This window comes from Epargyreus clarus, unplaced genomic scaffold (assembly GCF_041222505.1).
Source record: "Epargyreus clarus isolate Ecla_fem2 unplaced genomic scaffold, WU_Ecla_fem_2.2 ptg000004l, whole genome shotgun sequence".
NCBI classification, from domain to species: Eukaryota; Metazoa; Arthropoda; class Insecta; order Lepidoptera; family Hesperiidae; genus Epargyreus; species Epargyreus clarus.
The window spans coordinates 2,636,234-2,656,407 of NW_027332212.1; the positions used below are offsets into that span (position 1 = coordinate 2,636,234).

A 20,174-nucleotide genomic window follows, 5' to 3' on the forward strand; every position below is an offset into this window, starting at 1 on the left:
ATACGAACAAAAACCCACTGATTAAAAATTTTACCAATGTCACTCCACAATTTAGACGAAGCCAATGTCATCTCATTTGTTTAAATCCGTCAAGCCATTCTGGCTGCAGGGCGTGCCAAAGAAACATACATATGTATATAAAAACCCTAGAAAAACATTACCCTCGGCAATCAGGTGAAAAGCAGCCATTCGGAGCTATAAATATAGCCAGGCAGGCTTAATTGCTTACTTACAGACTATTTACATAAAAAAAAGAAAAAATGCACTTAATTAATAGCAATTACTAGTTACTAATTCATCACAAGGTTGCTAGCTGCCAATTAGCATCAAATTAATCAAAGTCTAATAAAATCTAGTCAAACTGAATTCATACTTTGAGAATATCAGCGTACTTGCATTTTCCGACTTTGCATTTCAGTGAAGCAGTAAACGCTGCTGAGTTCCGCTTTTACGGGCGTGGTAAGGGATCCTATGTACCTATGTATTTGGTATCTACTTTTTACGGCGTTCCAGGTTATTCTTCAGGGGTAACGGGTCATCTACGGCCGACTTCACGTAGGAATCTAATCTAACGTAGGGTTGATTACAGATGTCTACGGGCAGCTGTAGCCACTTACCATCATGCATGCTCGTCTGCTGCACCTATTTTTAAAATAAACGATACGTGTTAGTTACCTAGTACAATATATAGTATACCTTACTACAAATTCTTAACGATATAAAAAGTAGGATATCTGGCAAATGCTAAATCTGGCAACCCTATCCACAGCACGAGGCAAATGATTCATTATTTGCGCTCACCTTCCGAGTATTCTTGCAATGCACAAATTTATTTGGTTTAGTGAGTTCATATCAAATACTTGACTTGTTACCACGTTAGTAGATAAGAAAGCACGTGTGTGACTTGCCTACGTCTGCACGGAAGACTGTTTAAAGTCAGAGGTACTCAAATATTCACTGAACTGCCTTTTGAGAATCAATTTTATGTCCTAGCGCCCCCTATAATTTACCTTACTTACATTTACCTTTCATGTTATTTCGTGTAGAATTCATCAAAGAAAGCAGGAATTAGAACATTGTTTTTTATTTGATTAATTTTAATTTAAAATATTTAAAAAACAAATCAGCTATCAATTCCCAAACTGCATCAGCCTCCTTACAATTTTTGTGGGTCTGTTTATACCGTATTTTCTAATACCTTCAAAGGAGATTTATCGCCCACTTTGAGAAAGACTGTTTTATGTAATGTTTCATGTTTTATTGAAAGTTGTATTTGTAATAGTTAATATTTGATGAAATAGTTGCGTTCATTGTAATTATGTAAGAAGAAAATAGTAACAAGATAAAAGGCGTACTGTGATAATGTAATGCACAGATACTATAATATTACAATGAAACTATTTACCACTGACGTTCTTTATACTCGTATGTATGGACTTATCTAGTTTTCTTACCTAAGTTATAGGTATAGTATTTTCTGGCTATTTTTATACACTGTCCTAAAAGCAGACATTTTGGCCTTAATTTAGTTTAAACCCATAATCATGTTTTAATAAATAAGTAATGAACCTTAATTACGAACTAGTGAATCTAATTTCCCACATACAACTATTACAATAAATCAAAATTTGATTTATTCTAATTTTAAATAAAAAGTAAATAACCCAATATAAAATTGTATCAAAATAAAGGTATTCAGTCAAGCCATTTTACCAAAGAAGACACTTATTTACATTAACGTTTGGAGAAATTAGTAATCGAGGCGACGCTGGATCCTTGACATGAATTTTTCACATATTGAAAGAAATAATCGAATTTACTTCTCGAATGATTTCGTAAGAGCTGTTATCGAATCGATTGTTATATCAATACCGATAAGTTTATAACACGCGTAATTACATTTCGAAATTCGAACGCACGTGGGGAAGCATGAATGAGCGATCTTGCAATAAGAAGTACGTTTTATCATTATCTTTTTAAACTGACAATAGATTCTTTTATGCCAGTGTCGTAACTTATTCCTCGTTATTGTATTTCATAATATTGTTTGTTTATTGGTTTGTTATTTATTGTAGGTTTTTTAAATTTAGTTATTTGGAGCCAATTTCAATGTAAATTATTCAATAAGGTTACCTTGGATTATATCAGCAATAAATGTAGGTGCTGTTTGGATATTGTGAAATATTTTGCTCCAGAAACGTTATAATATTGTTTTCTTAGGAACGACGATGAAAAGACACACGTCAATAAAATTTAGTAAAAAATTATACATACGTACTGTATACATAAGAATAAAATTCAAGAGTAAGTAGACTGTATATATATTCTTAATTTCATATCAGTTATATAAAAACGCACCTATTTTTCGTCTGGTATCTCAAAATTTATTATGTGTATGACGCATATAGTATTTTCTTTACTTTTATATATATTTTGTAAATAATAACTTAGAGTCAATTTTCCTTCAACTTTTCGGATGGAGTTATCGCCATCTTATTAATTTTTATCCTTGCTATGTGCCTAACTTTACTGTTTTAAATTTATATTCTTACTAGGTACATAGGATTGAGGTAAAGTATAAAAGTTGTATGTAAGTATTCGTTCATTTAACCCGGAAAATTTTAATTAAAATAAAGGTTAATATGACTGCATATCTGTGTGGGTTCAACAGGGTCCAGAAGACTGGTTTACCTTTTATTAACAAAACATCGGCTGTTATTACAAGGTTTAGTGTTTTGTCAAGATTTTCCCTATTTACTTGCACTTGATATACGATAATAAGTAAGATATATTTTTTTGAAAAAATATTTTTGGTGGTTGGTGGTGGTTTGGTGGTGGGTTTTTAAAATAAAATACTCATACCTACAGTATATATTGAAATGATATATGCATCAGTAAATTTGTACTATTCATGCTAAAAATATTCATTTTAAGTGTTGCTTGTCCTCAAATACGACGCTACAAAAAGAAAAGCAAAAAAACATGTGTCATTGACTGCCAAGCAAAATTTTCCATTATTAGTCCATTCAAAATAGTTAGGTATGGACTTAAATCATTATTAACGATAATAGTACATTACAATACGAGGACGAAAATTTTCGTGTGATTGCAGTCCTCGCCTGCGGCTCGGCCTGCAAACTCACACTTGTCAGAAAAACATTTTTCGTCCGCGTGTTGTATAAAATTTTATATTACGGGGTCGGAAATGGGGGTTTTGCGCACGCGAAGCGTGCGTAAAACGTCAATTTACGCACGCCGTGATATAAAAGTACATTTAATGTATCTACCTGATAAAACGGAATTTTGCAAAAAAAAAAGATAGAGATAAATAGATAAAATAGCAAAATTAAAAAAAAGCTATTTTTTTTTAAATATATTATCTGTGAATATAATATTTATGTCACAAACGGTTCGCACTTTATAAATAAATCAAAGTGATGTCATTCATTCTGCCGTAAATCATCGAAGAGTGCCCAGCCACCGGAAAAACGTAGTTTGTATGAATGAACCGTGACGTTTTTTATTCGCGCTTTATTTAGAATTACGGATAATTGACCATAGACAAAAATAAGTTTATTCTTAGAGGTCACTTTTTCTTTTTTCGTTTATTTCACTTTACTTATTTGCTGGAATGTTTTTTACTTGCAACCTAATAGGTAAAAGTAGTTTTTTGCTTTCAAATGTTAGTAGTTGGGTGACCGAACTGTCCACTTGTTTATGTCACTTCCAATGCAATAATAATAGATATTCAGGTACAAAATATAACCACACTACATACTAGGCAAGTAGTATCATCTCCTGCATAGTCAATACCGACACATTATTATTCATGTGAAGCATAGATTAGTAAAGATTACTCGCTCCTAACAAGAAAATGTAACCTTTTGACATAGATTAGTAAAGATTACTCACTCCTAACAAGAAAATGTACCCAGTTTTGAGAATTGAAATAGTTGCGTAAAAAAGTTTTGCCACGTCTCCGTGCTAAAATGTCCCTAAAATATTTGAAATACTTATTTATTTATTATGTAAATTACGCAGTATTAGTTATTTATTCGTAAATTTTCTCTAAAAATGTTTTTGTTTGTCAAGAATTCAAAAAAAGAACTTACTAATAAGCCATTTGTGGCTTCATTCAATTTCAAGGCGGCGAAGTATATTTACTAATCTATGTCTTTTGACAATTGTCACTGTCGTCTATTTTCGTGTTTGAAAAATATTAAAAAAGTGAGTTTTTAGATAATTTACGAATGAAACGATATCTCATCGCACTTTTTCTTCCATTTCGTGTCTTAACTGCGCATGTCGACATTGTTCCGCGTAAATTACACCATGACAGCCATTAAACGGCTGACAGAATTATCAGCCGTTTAAGTCATTTAATGACTTCCTTCAATTACAAGGCGGTGAGATATCTATACTTATCGATGATGTGAAGATGAATTGTTTACGCTCCTTATAAATAAACTTCAACAGTAAAATAAAAAGTCGTCCATAACATTACCTGTTTAGTAATCTTATCATTACACCCTATTTCACATATTCCAAGTCTATATTTAAGTACGTAGACACAACGAAATTATAGCCTTCCCTTCTTCACCCGACTAAATTAATCGTAAAAATTAAATCATTATCGTTGTAACCATTTTAACATCCATTGGTTCCACGCCATATTTTTAAGACATATATTAGCATTCAGATGGTATAAATTACTGTAACAGTCTGAATAATGATAATTTTTTCGCCTACAAAACCCTTTTTCAGTGATATCTGCTTAAAATCTTTATATTATATAAATTACAAATATTTACACTGAGGCTTATGTCTCACGGTGTGGTTTTCAGCCGTCTTGCGCAATGCCGAATCGTAACACTCGTAGAAAATGAAAATATATGTAAAAGATATCTCTCCACTTTTCATTTCCGCTTCTTGTACGATTGACTTCTGTTTTCGTTGCAACATATTTTCATTATTTTCATCTTTGCATCCTACTCCTAGAAAACTGCGTTTTAGTCAGTTGACTTAAAACAGCAATTCCTCATCGTGCGCGTAGACCACAGACCTGTAACCTTACCGTGAGTTTTTACGTTTTGACAAATATGACTGTTTTGGTATTTGTTTACGTATTTGCCCATACAATTTCCAATCAACGCCCCTAGCGGATTGTATCAGAACTATAGTGACAGTAACGTAACATTAAATGTCTAAATTGACAAAATGGCGCTTTATGTTTTATCCCTCTTTTTGCGAACATGTGAGGCAGACAAAAAGACTTGAGCACTTACTTATTAGTTACGTTTACTCAGTGCACTGATGCAAACGAAACAGATTAATTGAGTAAACGTAACGTAAAATTGAGGGATGTTTTGAAAGCTCATGGTAAGGGTACTGTATTTGTGGCGTAGACGGAAGAAAAACCCTCCGTGAATTCAAACTCAGTCCTAATTATTGATAAGCGAAAAATAATAAACACCGCACGAGCGAGACTAACACTTATCAGACGGTGGACCGATTTGTTCAGGTGTATAATGAATAAAGAGAAAATATTGCAGACAAAAGACACATTTAAATTGAAGCAAAAAGTTTTAATATCTGAAATCTAGGACGTGGATTGGAATGTTTAATAAAGTATTTCTGTTAAATTATCTTCGCATTTTATTCGGTTATTATGCTCGGTATAAAACAGTTAGGTAAGTATTAAAAATAGGGGACTAAATGACCTTTGAAGTTTTAGTTTTAGTTAGTTAGTTTTAGCGGCTTGATCTATTACCAGCGGAAATTATTTTTGCCATGAGTATTTAGATTTTTTTAATTATTTATATAAATGCATGCGTTTGTCGGCCTCGAAGGTCATAACTCAAACTCATAATAATTTTTAAATCATTTAGCATTCCTATCACCTTGCTTTTTCTGTAAAAGTCATGCATAGGCTGCGATTAAAACATCATCTTTTAATTCATCATCATTCGGTGCCAATATGCACCGTGACTATGGGCAAGACTATTCGAGTTATGCTATTATTTATATATCACTTGATTTTCACGAATATCTAGAGATATTTTTAAAGGCTGTCACACATTTTTTAACCTTGCCTTTAAGGACGAAACATATTTAAATAAGCCATACGTTTTAAAAAAATATCTACAATGCAGAATATTTTTGCTAACACAATTTTAAAAGTAGAAAACTGTTTTCCAATGTAAGTACACTTTCAAATGAACACGTGTAATTACGCTTTATACGATCCTATAAGTAATAAATTTGTGATCGTAGCAATCAAAAACTTTATTATCCAATACATTTTGCTATGGGCATTTCTTTTTATGTGATGTTACAAAGTATAAACAGAATAGAGTCCTAATTATAGTCGATCACAGTTTATTTTACAATTTGAAACATTAAATGCAAACCATCTGAAAGTGAGTAATGACCCCTAATAATATATAATATAATCCAAATAATAAGGATTATTATTTAGGATTGGATAAGGAATTCCTACAGCATTACTATCCGTGAGGACTATGTTGGAATGCCTCATTTGTGTATCTTTCAAACTACTCTGAAAGATAAATACAATTATTGTTAGACAGAAATATATGTGTCGCTGGTACGTCCGGAATCTTTTTATGTACATTGCTAAGAACTAAGTTAGGACGTCTCTTAGGTAAATGCCTTTGTCCTTCAAACCAGATCATCGCAGCGTAAAACTTGTACCTAAACCTAAAAGTCGAGTTGCAATAAGTTCAACCACCTTCAACCTTTTTGCGCATTAAGATTATTCTGTTAGACAGTATTTTATATGCCGTCCTACTTGAAGCCATTACAATACAGATACTAATAAATAATTATGTATCGTGCACAGATACAATGATAATCGATAATACAATACATAAAACAGCAATTAATTATAAACATTCTGAGAACGCTTTTTATAATTCTAGTATAGATTTAGGTTTAAATTAAATGAATCAATGCAATAAATATATTGAATTTGGATTTTGATAAAAGCAACCTAAAAGAACTAAACCAATCTAGTGTAAATTAATTAAGAATCCCCAAAAATTAATTAAGCATCCCCTAAATTTCAAACCCTAAAAGTTCTATGCCACTTCGAAACTAATTGTTCGTACCATGTTTTACACCCTAAAGTATGTATCAAGATTATCAAGGACGGATTTTTCCCCTAAATTATTCACCCCTAATTAAGGGAAACACCGAGGAAACTTTATAAGTAGATAGAGATAAACTATATTATTATTCCGTACAATAGGTACGTAAATACATCAAAATTTCCAAATACGAAAAAGGTTATGTGGATTAAATTTATACAGTTTAAATCAGTGTCCATGATAAAAATTAACATAGTACAACAAAGATAAGAGGTATAAAACATAGGATTTTGAGTTATTAAATAACAAAGGCAGCTATTGGTATGTAACATTATAATATTTTAGACTTACTTACAGATTTACTTATCAGATAAGTACCGTTAATAATATGGTAATTTAATTATTCAAGGGTGAATAAATTGTGGCAAATTATTTGTGGATTAGTCGTCACATCAAGAAAGCAAAAGTTTAAATAAAGTGTTTAAAAATACATAGCTACTATAATCTAGTTGAATTCATTTTATTTGAAAACAGATTAAAAATAAACGTTTATAGCATCTCTGTTTGCACTCATCAGCAAATCATAATTTGCAACCGGTTCCCAAAGTTGCGAACCCGAAATCGAGTGACATACATAATTTGTATCTAATTAAAAGACATTATCGTTAACAATAAATTTTGTCCAATAATTTAAATCAACTTAATTTTGGTTATATCGATGTCTTTAAACCCATAATTTGCTTTTTCGGTAGCTAAGTAGTATGCATGTCGACCTTTAATATTTTAATTAGTGCAATGAACTTCTAGCATAAACAAACGTCTTTTTCTTTTTTAATCAATGTTTATGTTCTTTTACACTAAATATTATTTAAGGTATTTTTTATAATGTATTTATATTGTTCATATATTTTCGTATAAAAATTGTAGGTAGTTTCATAATTGTCCGACGTCCGACGAAAAGAAAAAATCCTATATAGTAGGTATACATGGCATAGATTAAACAAAACCAAAAAGGTCTTGAATAATTACAATGTAATTAGTAACAAAATATTACACTATTCAAATACTGGCTGATTTATGAAAGGAGGAAATAAAAAACACTTACGTGGTATATCGGAAATATCCTCCATGATCGCCAGCTTGCTGGGCCTCTTATCGTCGTCAGCCTTCAACCCCATTTTCACACTAAACGTTCGAAATTAAAAAAATTAAAACAAAAAAAAAACAACCGCGTTTCAACACTAAATCCACAGAGTGAATTATTTTTGGCCAATGTTTTTGATCGGCGTTTTATTTAGCATTTATTTTTATTTAAAAAATACTTTTTATTTTTTGATTTTAATGTTATTATTTAATATATCAGGTACGTGAACGTTCGCGCGTCAAGCCGTCATGGCGGAGCGCGGCCGTACTCCGTTCTCCGTAGGCAGCAGTCGACTGTGACAGCGGGTGTCCTAGCCTTGTTTTTAAGCACTGGCGCGTTCGATACTAAGCATCACGCAGGTTTCTTGATCTCAGAGAAATTGACATTCCAATTGACAGTTTTTGTCATCAGGGACAATATGCCGCATGATGCTGGCAAATCATTTATCAGTTCGCTATTCTTATCTGTCACGCTTATAACATCATAGTGTTATATCTATGGTATTTGGTATTTATTATATGTCTAAGTATTTATATTAAAGTCTAGGCACACACCAAAAAGGCAAATAAAGCCGCAAAAAACATTGCTATGAAGACATAACTTGCACGTGTGACTTTGAGAGGCATGGAAAATTTTTGAATATTACGAATGTGAACTTTTTATGGTGTGAAAAATATTATGCAGTAGGTATTTATTGACACAATATCGCATTTTATTTTTTTCTAAGAAGAATGCAGAATGGGGTCTGAGCGGTCTAGTTATTGGGAAATATAAAACATTATACAAATTCCGCATACCTTATGCGCATTGTGTTAATTACTTGTTATTATTTGAATCACAAGTGCGAGAATTCGACAACATGTCTAGTAAAACCGTCTGAGAACTAACTAAAAACAAAGTTTTTTAACCTTTTTTTAGCACACGGACCCTGAGAAGATCCAGCTTAATTTAAACCAGCTTATTTTAATTACCCCTTAATAAAAACAGCAATAAGTTTCAGACTAAATAAAATAAAAAATATGAGACGGTGAATCCTAAATGGATCGGGACATATACGTACTCGTGGACCCTCAGGGGTCTGTAGGCCACAGATTAAGATACTGCCCAAGAGTATACCTATCAGAATCTCGTTGCACTGCGGGCGTTGATATAGCTTTGTCAAAGGAATCGAAGCAATGTCGGCTAGTCTCTGAAATTTATTCGTCGACAAAATAAAAAAAATGTATGTTTGAAGATTTCATTTTTCTCGCTTAAGTTAAGGGAGTGGGAGGGTCCAGATCCCCTAAAGCCCGCTTTACTCACGTCCACAAATTGCGTAAGTCTAATGATGGGCTTCATACGTTCAGAACATTATTAAAAACTCCGGCATATTGGCTTCCTTTTGGTCAGGTAATTCATTGTATCCTTTACTATCATCGATATACTACTAAATGTCATTGTTTACTATTAAAATAAATCAAATAATAATTTATTTCCTGAACAGCGTGGGAAGTTGTTTATACCACTGTGCTGTCACTGGTATAATCTGAACACTCTTGCTTTTATTTCCTACTTATTTTCAGCAGAAGTAACCTTGTAAATATATATCGCTAAGATAACATAATCAGATCTCTTCTTATTTACGTAACATATATCAGTAGCTTCAGTTAGTATTGAAAGGCCACGTTTTCAGGAAGTTATAAAATTTAACTCGTTTTGTTATTTTAAAATATAAATATATAGCTATTCAAATAATACCTAGTTCTTTAGAAAGCTCAAAATAGTTATGGCCATAAGATTAAAATTAAAATTGTCTTAAATGTATAAAGTCTTATGTCAACTGCAAAAGATACTTTATTTTTGGAGTGACTAATAAGTTAATACCCGAAACATGAGTAGGCTATTATTGTGAGGAAATTACTGCCATACATTCGTACAAATATAATTATAATAGGTAGGTACATTGGTTATTAAGTTTTTACATGTAACAAACTGTTGTTAAAACTAAGTAGTATTTCAACGCAATAAATTGAATAGACAAAAAGACGCAAGGTAAGGCTAAAACACATGTAGCGATTTTCCGTAGCATCCACGTCACGGCAGTGGGATTGCAACACGAGTAAAATGTAAAACTGTAGGTAAACATCGCCCATTCTGCTGCTGTGTGCTCCTTTATTTACGGCCGGCGGATAGCTTGTAGAATCGCGCCCACTGTAGAAGTTTGCCAAAATTTAATCGCTAGAAACTGCGTTCTTGTATGTTATGAAAATAAATAAAACCGTTATTCCGCGACCGCGGCGGCGTTTTATACCGCTTCGTGAGTTCTAACCCTAAGCTTACGCTTTGTCTGTCTGTTTATATAATATACAGAAGTATAACTTTTATAATATAGAGGTAGGAAGCATGCAATGAGCTTGGAATTCACGCAGTTAGTGGCCACAACAACCCGTGGAATACTTAACCCCAAATAAGATTAGAGCACTAACTGAGGTCGTCCAACATGTCGTGGTCCAACATTCGAATCCCAGGCATACGCGTCTGATTTTTCGAGGTTATGTGCATATCAAAAATTAATTATCACTCGCTTTTGCGGTAAAGGAAAACACCGTGAGGAAACCTGAGAGATCTTTAAAAAATATCCCCAAAAGTGTATGTAGTCTAAGTCGCTTGGCCAGCACGGTGGAATATGACTTAATTGTTCTCATTCTGAGAGGAGATCCGTGGCTAGCAGTTAAACACTTATAAACGCGGGTGAAGCCGCGGGCCATGGTTCATGGAGTAATAAAGCGATAGAATACTTAAAACGCCTATGTAAAACGCCATAAACCATGCATGACTCACGACCGCCGGCGTGCGACGAAGAAAAATGCATGGCGTTTTATCGGAAAAGTTCACGTTGCCCCCGGCTGTACGAGCGGTAAGGCTGCGTGTACAATGACACGAGTTTACTTATTTTCTTATATTTAGTTGAATATTTCCTTATTTTTTCGTGGTATGGATGCTAAGATTAGTTGGTACATAAATATGGAATAAATAAAAGTTCGTTGATTAACATTAATAAGTAGGTACCTACGTTATTGTCTTCTGCGTTTATCTTCTTTACTGGCTCGTCAGCCAGCAAGGATAGCCGTGCGGGGGTGCCAATTGCAAATTTAGTGGGTGGCGGTGTACCTTCCAATGGAGATTTCCAATCCACTTTATTGTAGTATGCTCAGGATTAGTCTTATGGATGGCGATTTGGGATCGATTAATCGAAGAATCGATATTTTGTGCAAAAAAAAAAGAAGTGAACGAGACGAGCGACAGGTCTAGCCAACACAAAGCCCCTTTCGACCAATGGCGTGCGAGTATATAGTCTTGCTCTATTAATTTTTAGACCTGTCGTGACGTGTCCAAAGCCTAATTCAGGGCTTACAAAGTCGCTTTAAAGCACATCTAACTAACACGTGTAAATAAATATATATATATATATATATATATATAAAATATAAGGTACATAATTCTATCTACTTATTTTAGTTATTATTTCACAACTTTTATTAATTCCTAAATATTCTTAATTTTTTAACTAACAAAATTTATAAAACATTAAAACCACCTATTCTAATTACATTGTATCCCTATTCTATTCATATTTTTAAATTACGTTTATTCTTTAATCAATTCTTATGCGAACTTATCCTATGTATCAGAATAAATTCTTATATTCTTACCAGTGGCAGACGTAGCTTACACTTATATTGATTGTAATATATTACAAAACTTGTCTCTTTCAGACAGAAGATAGGTATGCAAAATTAATGATTCATCTAAGCAAACTACTTATTAGCAGAAACGCAAACAAGAAGTTGGTAGTTAAGAAAAAAATATATATGACGAATAGATAACCTCTTTCCTTTGGGAAGTCGGTTAAAAATGAAGTCTAGGCAATTTTATGACTGTTTAGTAGAGATTGTATGAAAATCAGGATAGGCCGTTCGTCCAATATTCAAATCGCCCAAAGACCGGATTGTTTAATCGATCGATAGCAATTGGCCGATTTCAACTCTCAGTTACATATTAGTTAGACTTACTTATCTGAAAATTTTCGTTCGTTACATAATATTTTGTCAATTTCTAGTACGAAGTAATTGTCAAATGTCGATGTTAAGTATGAGAAAAGAGCTTTGTTGTTTACATTGATTTGCCTTGATATTTTTTACACTGATACTATTTTTTATAATTTTATTTTTAATATTATTATAACGTATTATATTATTTATATGTGAATTATTCTTATCTTATTGTAATTCTTCATTAGTATAATTAGAGTGATCCGTACTAATTGACTAAATGAATAAATAAATATATTTAACTGCGCAAGAACACCTGGTTTAATTTAAGCTAAATTAAAGTAGTGCTTCTAAAATCAATTTAAAGAGTGTGACGTGCTAAGTATTATTTCGTTGGCCAAGACTGAGTCACACGTGGCGAACACGGCGTGAAAAGATTGTGAAGAATAGGTATTTGCAGAACAATAATATTGATATTTGATAAACACGGTTTTCCTATGAATCGCCTATTATAATAAAAATGGTTTATTAGCAAACATGTATCATGCGGTCTTATCTCCTGATTCATTAACCGATTCTTACTGCTTGATTAAGGCTTGTTCCGCGATGGAGAATATATGTACCTTTAGTCACGTGTAGGAAGGGAGAGAAACTTACACGAGGCGTTCCAGCTTACGCGCGGTACAAATAAACGATCTATCAATTTTTTGTCCATCAAATATAGACATTTGGCAATTTCTACGAACCTACTCGACATTGTCAAAGTTCGATCTTTGGAAGGTAAAAGTTGAATAGATTGATTATTAAAAAAGAGCCGTTAGTCTTTAAAATTAGTAAGGCATCTTTAACCGACGCTAGGTAGAATTTCAAACCTTTTTTTTTGGTTAGGTACAGATGTCTATTTACGGCAGTGGATTTTTACCAACTATTAGGTAAACTGCATGTTCATTGCTCATGTTTGCTATCTCTGTATTGTAGAAAAAAAAACGTCCAAAAACAAATTTTACAAGCTTATTGAGTGACAAAACATAAAAACACGTCATTGTGACCACGGTCTAAGCACTCCACATCTTTATTCTGTATTCATAAGGCGTAGGGTTCATTTTAGAGGTGAAGAAACGGCCCATGTATGTCTGCGGCCAAATTTGGGACACTCGTCAACGAGACTGGTTTTCTATTGTTTTCTGGCTAAGCCACGACGTGCGTTACACAACACGACACGACACTGATAAATGCGTCGAAGATTTTGAGTCTTTTATTTGATTACGGAGCGTATTTATATTTATATTTTTTCAAGGAATAAACCGTATTTATACAAAAATTTTCGACTATATCGTTCGTATCGGTATATTGTTTGAATTTTTGCAATACCTTTTTGTGGTGCCATACAATTTAAAGCGAGCATGAACCTTACATCCCCGTAACACAGTACCATACGACCCTTCAACGAATAGAACTCTTCACGTACGAGGGTTTCATACGTAAGCTGTATACGATCTGCAGCTACGCGAATGCTTTATAGTTGTATCCATCACCCCACTCCTACTCGTATCTTGCCATTGTTCAACACGACCTAACTGTGGTGCGACCTACAACCATGTCGTGTCGTAAATCGAAAACACCCTTATTATATGATTGATGTACCCGACTTTGCCTCTTGTTTAATAGCTCCGTTCTCCTTATAAATGTAGGTCTTCGAGTCCTTCGACTGAAATGAAGATGTATGTATGACAATTTAATTAGGTGAGTGGAAAAATGGTTATTTTTTAGTAGGATTATAAATAAAACTAAAAAGTACAAGTACCTAATCTATTATCTTAAGATATTTTTTTCAGTAATATTTTTTTTCTGAAATGTCAGTCGGAATATTCTAAGCTCAAGCTTCCAAGTCACTCCTGGTTGTACGAAGGATCTATCTAGTAGTAAGACTTAAAAAAGATTGCTGTCAAGGCCACTAGCATTTGCATTTTTATATTATAATGTTTGTTATCCGGCTCGAAGGATCAAAAGGAAAATATAAAATAACCAGACGGTAGAAATGATGACTCCACAGGTCCTTTAGTAAAATGATAAGCAAAAACTTTAGCGATAATGCCAAATCATAAAGCGTGTTTGATTTATTATCTTGTCAAAATGTAGCTTGAATATGCATACGTTAAGCATCCAATCATTTAATTTAAATACTCAAATAGGTATAATGTTATCTACGGGGAATTTTGAGACGCTATATACGGCAACTAAGTGGGAAAACAACTTAAAAGCTATAGATCTATGGCAGTTCAGGTATGCATCTGTTTTTATATGTTGATAAAGCTGTTCTTTGTCAGTTTGTTTATGAAATACGCAAAAAAGGACTGCATTAGTAAAATGTTTTGTGACTTTACAATTAGTTAAATGTACTTTAATTCTTTACGATAATTTGACGCAAGGATATTTATAACAAAGAACTGTGTGTTATGTACTTAAATTCGTATTAAAAGTAATGTCACCTTTGTTTCTTATATGCTTATATAAATTACAATATTCTTCAAACGATTTCCATGGTTCATGGTTTAAAAGTTAAGATATGTATTTTATGCACATGCACGTATTAGGAAATAAAATCCTTTGAAAACTGTACTGTAGTAAGTCATACACATAATATATGTATTTATGAGGCAAAACAAGAATAAATAGTAGTATAAAATTAGTTTTCTATTCAGGTAATGTAGGTAACGTAATATTAATTTAATATCTGTCTGCGGTCTAAGATTTTGAAATAATAAAATATTAATATGTTAGTGTACCATATATGGTGTATCAAATTTAAATACTGACCGTAATGTGTCACACACACGCACACAAACACACACATGTACATACACCTGACACACACTAATCAAGTCAAACACAACCATTAACTTGTTACTTGTTTATTAATTGTTTATTGTAGGTACCTACTTGTAATTTTAATTTCTCATAGTAATTAGTGTAATCCATTTTTGGCCATATTATATGTAACAAATTGTTATCTTCTTTTATCTATGTGTAACGCTGTTGGATTGCCAAATAAATGAATAAATAAATAAATGTGAACCCATTTGTCTAAAAAATTCCATTAATATTATTAATTATTGACAAATTAACCGATAGCAATAGTGTTGAGCGCTGCTGAGTTCTGGTTTGAAGGGTGTGGTAATGAAGACATACATGCAAGAAGCGTTCCAAGTTCCAACTTAGTTCTACCATGAGTAGGTCCTAGATGAGTTGCACCTTTGGGCGAGCTCAGGTAGGCTTGAAATTATATTTAGGGTTAATTAAAGATGACTATAGCAGTGCCACTTCTACTTATTACTTCTTAATATAAAAATTTCAAGTGTCTATCTATCACGCTTCAAGACATAGACATAGAGCCCTGTGACAGACGTACAGAGGGACAGACAGTAGAGTCTTAGTAATAGGGTCCCGTTTTTACCCTTTGGATACGAAATCAAAAAGAATAAAAAATCTGTTACGTAAAAAGAGGATAGGGTTCCTTTCATGAAAATAGGATAAAATCTTATGACGTGTAGCACCTTGTCAATTGTCATTGTAATCAGTAAAATAAACAGGACTGTTATCTCTGAAGTATATCTGTTTGCAAAGATACTGGGTATTAGCGAGTGCAACAATTGATCTAAGGGGGTCTTAGTTACAACACTATTTGTTTTGTATCAGTCCTCTGCTAATACGTCTGTAGATTAAATTTTAGATAGATTAGTATAGATATCGCACCACCTTGTAATTGAAGGAAACCACAAACGGCAGACACATACGTAAAATGACTGACTGTTTTCCCAGTACGTCTCAGACTGTCATGGTGTAATTTACGCGGAACATGTGCAGTCAAGTGGTGCAAAAACATGAAATCGAAGAAAATGTGCGGAGAAATATCATATCATTCGTAAATGCTCTAAAACTACATTTTATTAATATTTTTCAAACACGAAAATAGATAACAGTGACAATTACAATTGTTAAAACTGGTTAAATTTTCTTGTTAGGAGTGAGTAATCTTTACTAATCTATGATAAATGATTAAAGGTTAGAAAGTTTGTTTTTAATAATAATTTGTATGGAGGTAGCAAACGACATCAAGTAACAAGCTATCAAACTGATCGTAAAATGGTAACCTGCACTCAAGGACATCTGCAATGAATTCTAAATAAGATTGTAAAAGTACCCTACGTGAGAGAGGCCATAAATGTTTTCATATCCCTGAGTTAGAAATAAGAAAATATTTTGTAAGTATGTCTGCCCAAACCAAACCCTTCAAAACTTAACGCAGGTCAGCTGCATCGCTTAACACTGCTGTTATAAGGCAGAAATAACTACGATGGCGATACCGGGATCGACCCACAAATGGTTCCACGTTCAAATTTTTATTATAAAGTGTTTAGGTATAATTGCTTTTATTCCAATACCAGGAATTATAATTACTGAACACATAAAATTTAAAGTAATAAAACAAACTATAAACTAAAATAAAGCGTGTAAAAAAACTTATTTTAAAATAAAAAAGACAATTATAAATAAAATTAGCCAACTAAAGATCTACATGTAAAGATTGTTATAAAGATTGGACGGTCTATATAAATTACTGTAGCAAACAAAATGTTAAACGTTATTAGTACTTACTGCGTTTTTCTAACATTAATAGTTACAAACTTAAATGTTTATTATTTGGTAAACAATTCGACATTGAGACTTGTCGTAACGCTTCAGACTCACGATTATTGTATGAGGAAAAATATTCTAGAATAACTAACGAATTATTTATATTAAAATTTATTACGCTTGCTAGTTTTTGCACATGTTAAATATTTTGTCCCTATTAAACTTTATGAGTCCCAAATTTAGATATTATGCATCATTGATCTATCCAAAATAGATCTGATTAAGTTCTTAGGCCCAGCAGACATACTACTTTTAGCATCTGTGATTAAAGAGGCAACTTTTGCGGAAGCTTTAAGCAGACTAAGGATTTCGGATCTGGATATCGATACGGATTTATTAAAAATATTCGGTTTTAGAAAAGGTTACAAATATGGAATTATTTTGGATATCACATAGTTTTGCTTACTAAGGAATCGTAGAAAAATATACCTACAAATTATTTGATTTTATTTGTAAAAAATCACAATTGTTTCTAACTTAGACTCGCCCTTATCCGCAATTATTGGAAACTTTTATTATAATATTGCATTATAGTTGAGGATATATTTTTATATCGTATACTTTTATCCCATAGTTTTGTTTACGAACATGGAGATCTATGCTTTTGTCCCACATTACAGACCATTAGTACAGTAATTGAAAGGAGTGTAATTGATACCGTGACTGAACACAAATCAGCGTAACACTTGCAGCCTCTATGCAATGACCAAAACGCATTTGCAATAGGTGTATATTTTTCAAAACTTATCCGATTTGCAATTATAAGTAGATTTTAAAGTTAAGCCATGTTAATATTATTTACAGCGCAATATAATTACGATAAGTCATGTCCATGTGTGTTTAATTAAGAATGTAAAACTTATTACTAATTTCAGAAACATTTTTATTTAAGGTAAAGTCACCTATTTCCGCGGTATTTTCACCAAAACTAGAAAGAGCGTCAGATATTAAGCATTTGCTACGGCTTAATAATGAATTAGATAATTTTATCAGAAGCTTTATTATCTGTACTCTTGAAATAGACTCGACATTTTACGATTAAATATTGATTTAAATGTGTATTTTAAATAAATATGAACCAAGTCAGAAAACCCTAATTCCGATGTAAAAATCCTTATTCCGATGTCATTGGTTCCTAATTCCGAGTATACAAAATAAACGAGTGAAAGAGACAGAACGACTGCTACATAGTGTATAAAAATAAATGTTATTTATTGAATTTAGTTTCAATTTGGATTGAATTTTTTTTTATTAGTTAAAGAGTAGCTTTATCAAAAGTGTTCTTAGCTATGATTTAAGGGAAGCTGCCAAAATAAAACTTTTTTATAGTATAGTTTCTTAATTGGTTAATTTTACTAATGTATATCATGTATTTTTTTCTTAAACTGCAGTCAGTTCGTGTATATGCAATACAATTTTGGACATTCTTCTTTGTGTACTTTACTAAGGTTTATTATCGTACACCATAAATAATAATAATATGGAATACCGTCATGAGGTTTATAGAATTATTTCGTTTTGAATAATTTAATCAAATGAAAACGTCGTAAGATGTTCTAGTTCTTATTTAAATATCCATTAAAATCGTATAACAATGTTAATTCTTCATTAATTAGGATTAAACGAATTACTGATACAAACAATAGAAATGTTCTTAAAAACCGATGAAAACTTTAAACACCCTGTATAGTATTTTGCGGTTATGCCGTGGATTAATGTGCCCATATAACCTAATTCCGACTTATATACATCGGACTAGCGTTTCATAACTAAAAATCACGTTTCCAAATTCCGATTATTAAATAATAACAGACTTTTACACAATTTATAGGCTGAAAGATGCTTTATTAAAATATGTACATAATAATATACAATACTTGTTCAATATTACATCCATATCTGGATGAACTTCATTTTCTCTCCTTAGTTGTCCCATAGAAGAAATTAGGAAAGTACATAGATAGGTCATCTTTGATATTATATAATTAGGTAATGCAGTACAATGCAGTACCACGGAAAATGATTTCGATATGAATTGAGTATTAAATTTGTCAAATTCGAAGCAAGACGTGCTTATTCATAAAAACAACTACAAAAATTGAAATTAAAAACAAGTCTATGAAATTGCTATTCCGTGGTATACCTCGGTTTAAGGGACAGCCCAAAATATTTGGCACCTAATACCGCTGTATTTTTAAACTTATTTTTACTCTTATCTGTTAAGAAATAAGCACAATATTTAAATGTTATCGATTCCATATATAATCAATATAATGTTTTCATCGAAACACTATCACAAACATGCAAATTTATTGAAAAAATCACTATTTGAGAAATCGTGACATTCACGTGCAAAAGGCCCAAAATGTATGAAGCACACGTTTGATGGAGGCACTTATGCAAAACTATGCGATTATTTAAAAAACCATACACATAATACTATTACGATAGCCATATGACAATAGAGTGATAAATTATCTATTTAATAACAAACCTTTTATTAAAAATAAGTTGGTAAATAGTTTATAACAGCCGTTTTTGTAAATACCACGGAATATGGTGCCAATTTCAGAACCCCTCGGCATTAGGTGACTTTACCTTAACTATTTTTAAATAATTTCATGTGAGCATTAAGATTAGATAAGCAAGGTATGGTAAGCGGTACTTATATTTTTAAGAAGTCAGGTAAGACTACGGTAACGTAGCAAGGTGCATTTGGCGTTTTTGAGAGATTTCCAAAGACAGTAATGTTTACTAAACATCAAGTTTTTGCTTGTTATTTTATATACAATTTTATAATAACACCATTAATTGTTTACTTCTTAGACTACTAGACGTATCTTCTTGAATTAATCCCTTAAAAAGAGGGGAGAGAGTAGGAGTTGCCTTTGGGTGTTACCTGGATTTAACCCCGACGGTATCCGGAAGAACGGCGCGAAGAATGGACCTATTCTGGATTGTTCACACAACCAAGTGCCTTATTTTTGAAAAAGGATTTAAATTGTAATATAAGACCACGGGGCCCTAATTTTAGCAGGGGAATTACATTCTCATGGCCGGTTTTTTAGATATTACGTAATTTGAGGACAGGATAATAAATAAACGAGTAGGTATGACACGAGTAAGCTACAGTTGCGTTTAAAAGAAACTGTAGAAATATACATTAATTAAAACTTCCTAATAATATTAAATACA

At 32.3% G+C, this 20,174-nt stretch overlaps 1 protein-coding gene across 1 annotated transcript in view; it reads right to left on the reverse strand.

The window, feature by feature from the left end:
• The window catches only part of Picot (putative inorganic phosphate cotransporter protein picot), an 81,027-nt gene extending 72,469 nt beyond the window's left edge, over positions 1-8,558 (reverse strand). Inside the window, exon 1 of the mRNA XM_073092917.1 lies at positions 8,215-8,558. Within this exon, the coding sequence (XP_072949018.1) occupies positions 8,215-8,287 (73 nt within the window). The 5' untranslated portion in view covers positions 8,288-8,558. The remainder of the gene's footprint in view (positions 1-8,214) is intronic.
• Positions 8,559-20,174: the final 11,616 nt, after the last annotated feature.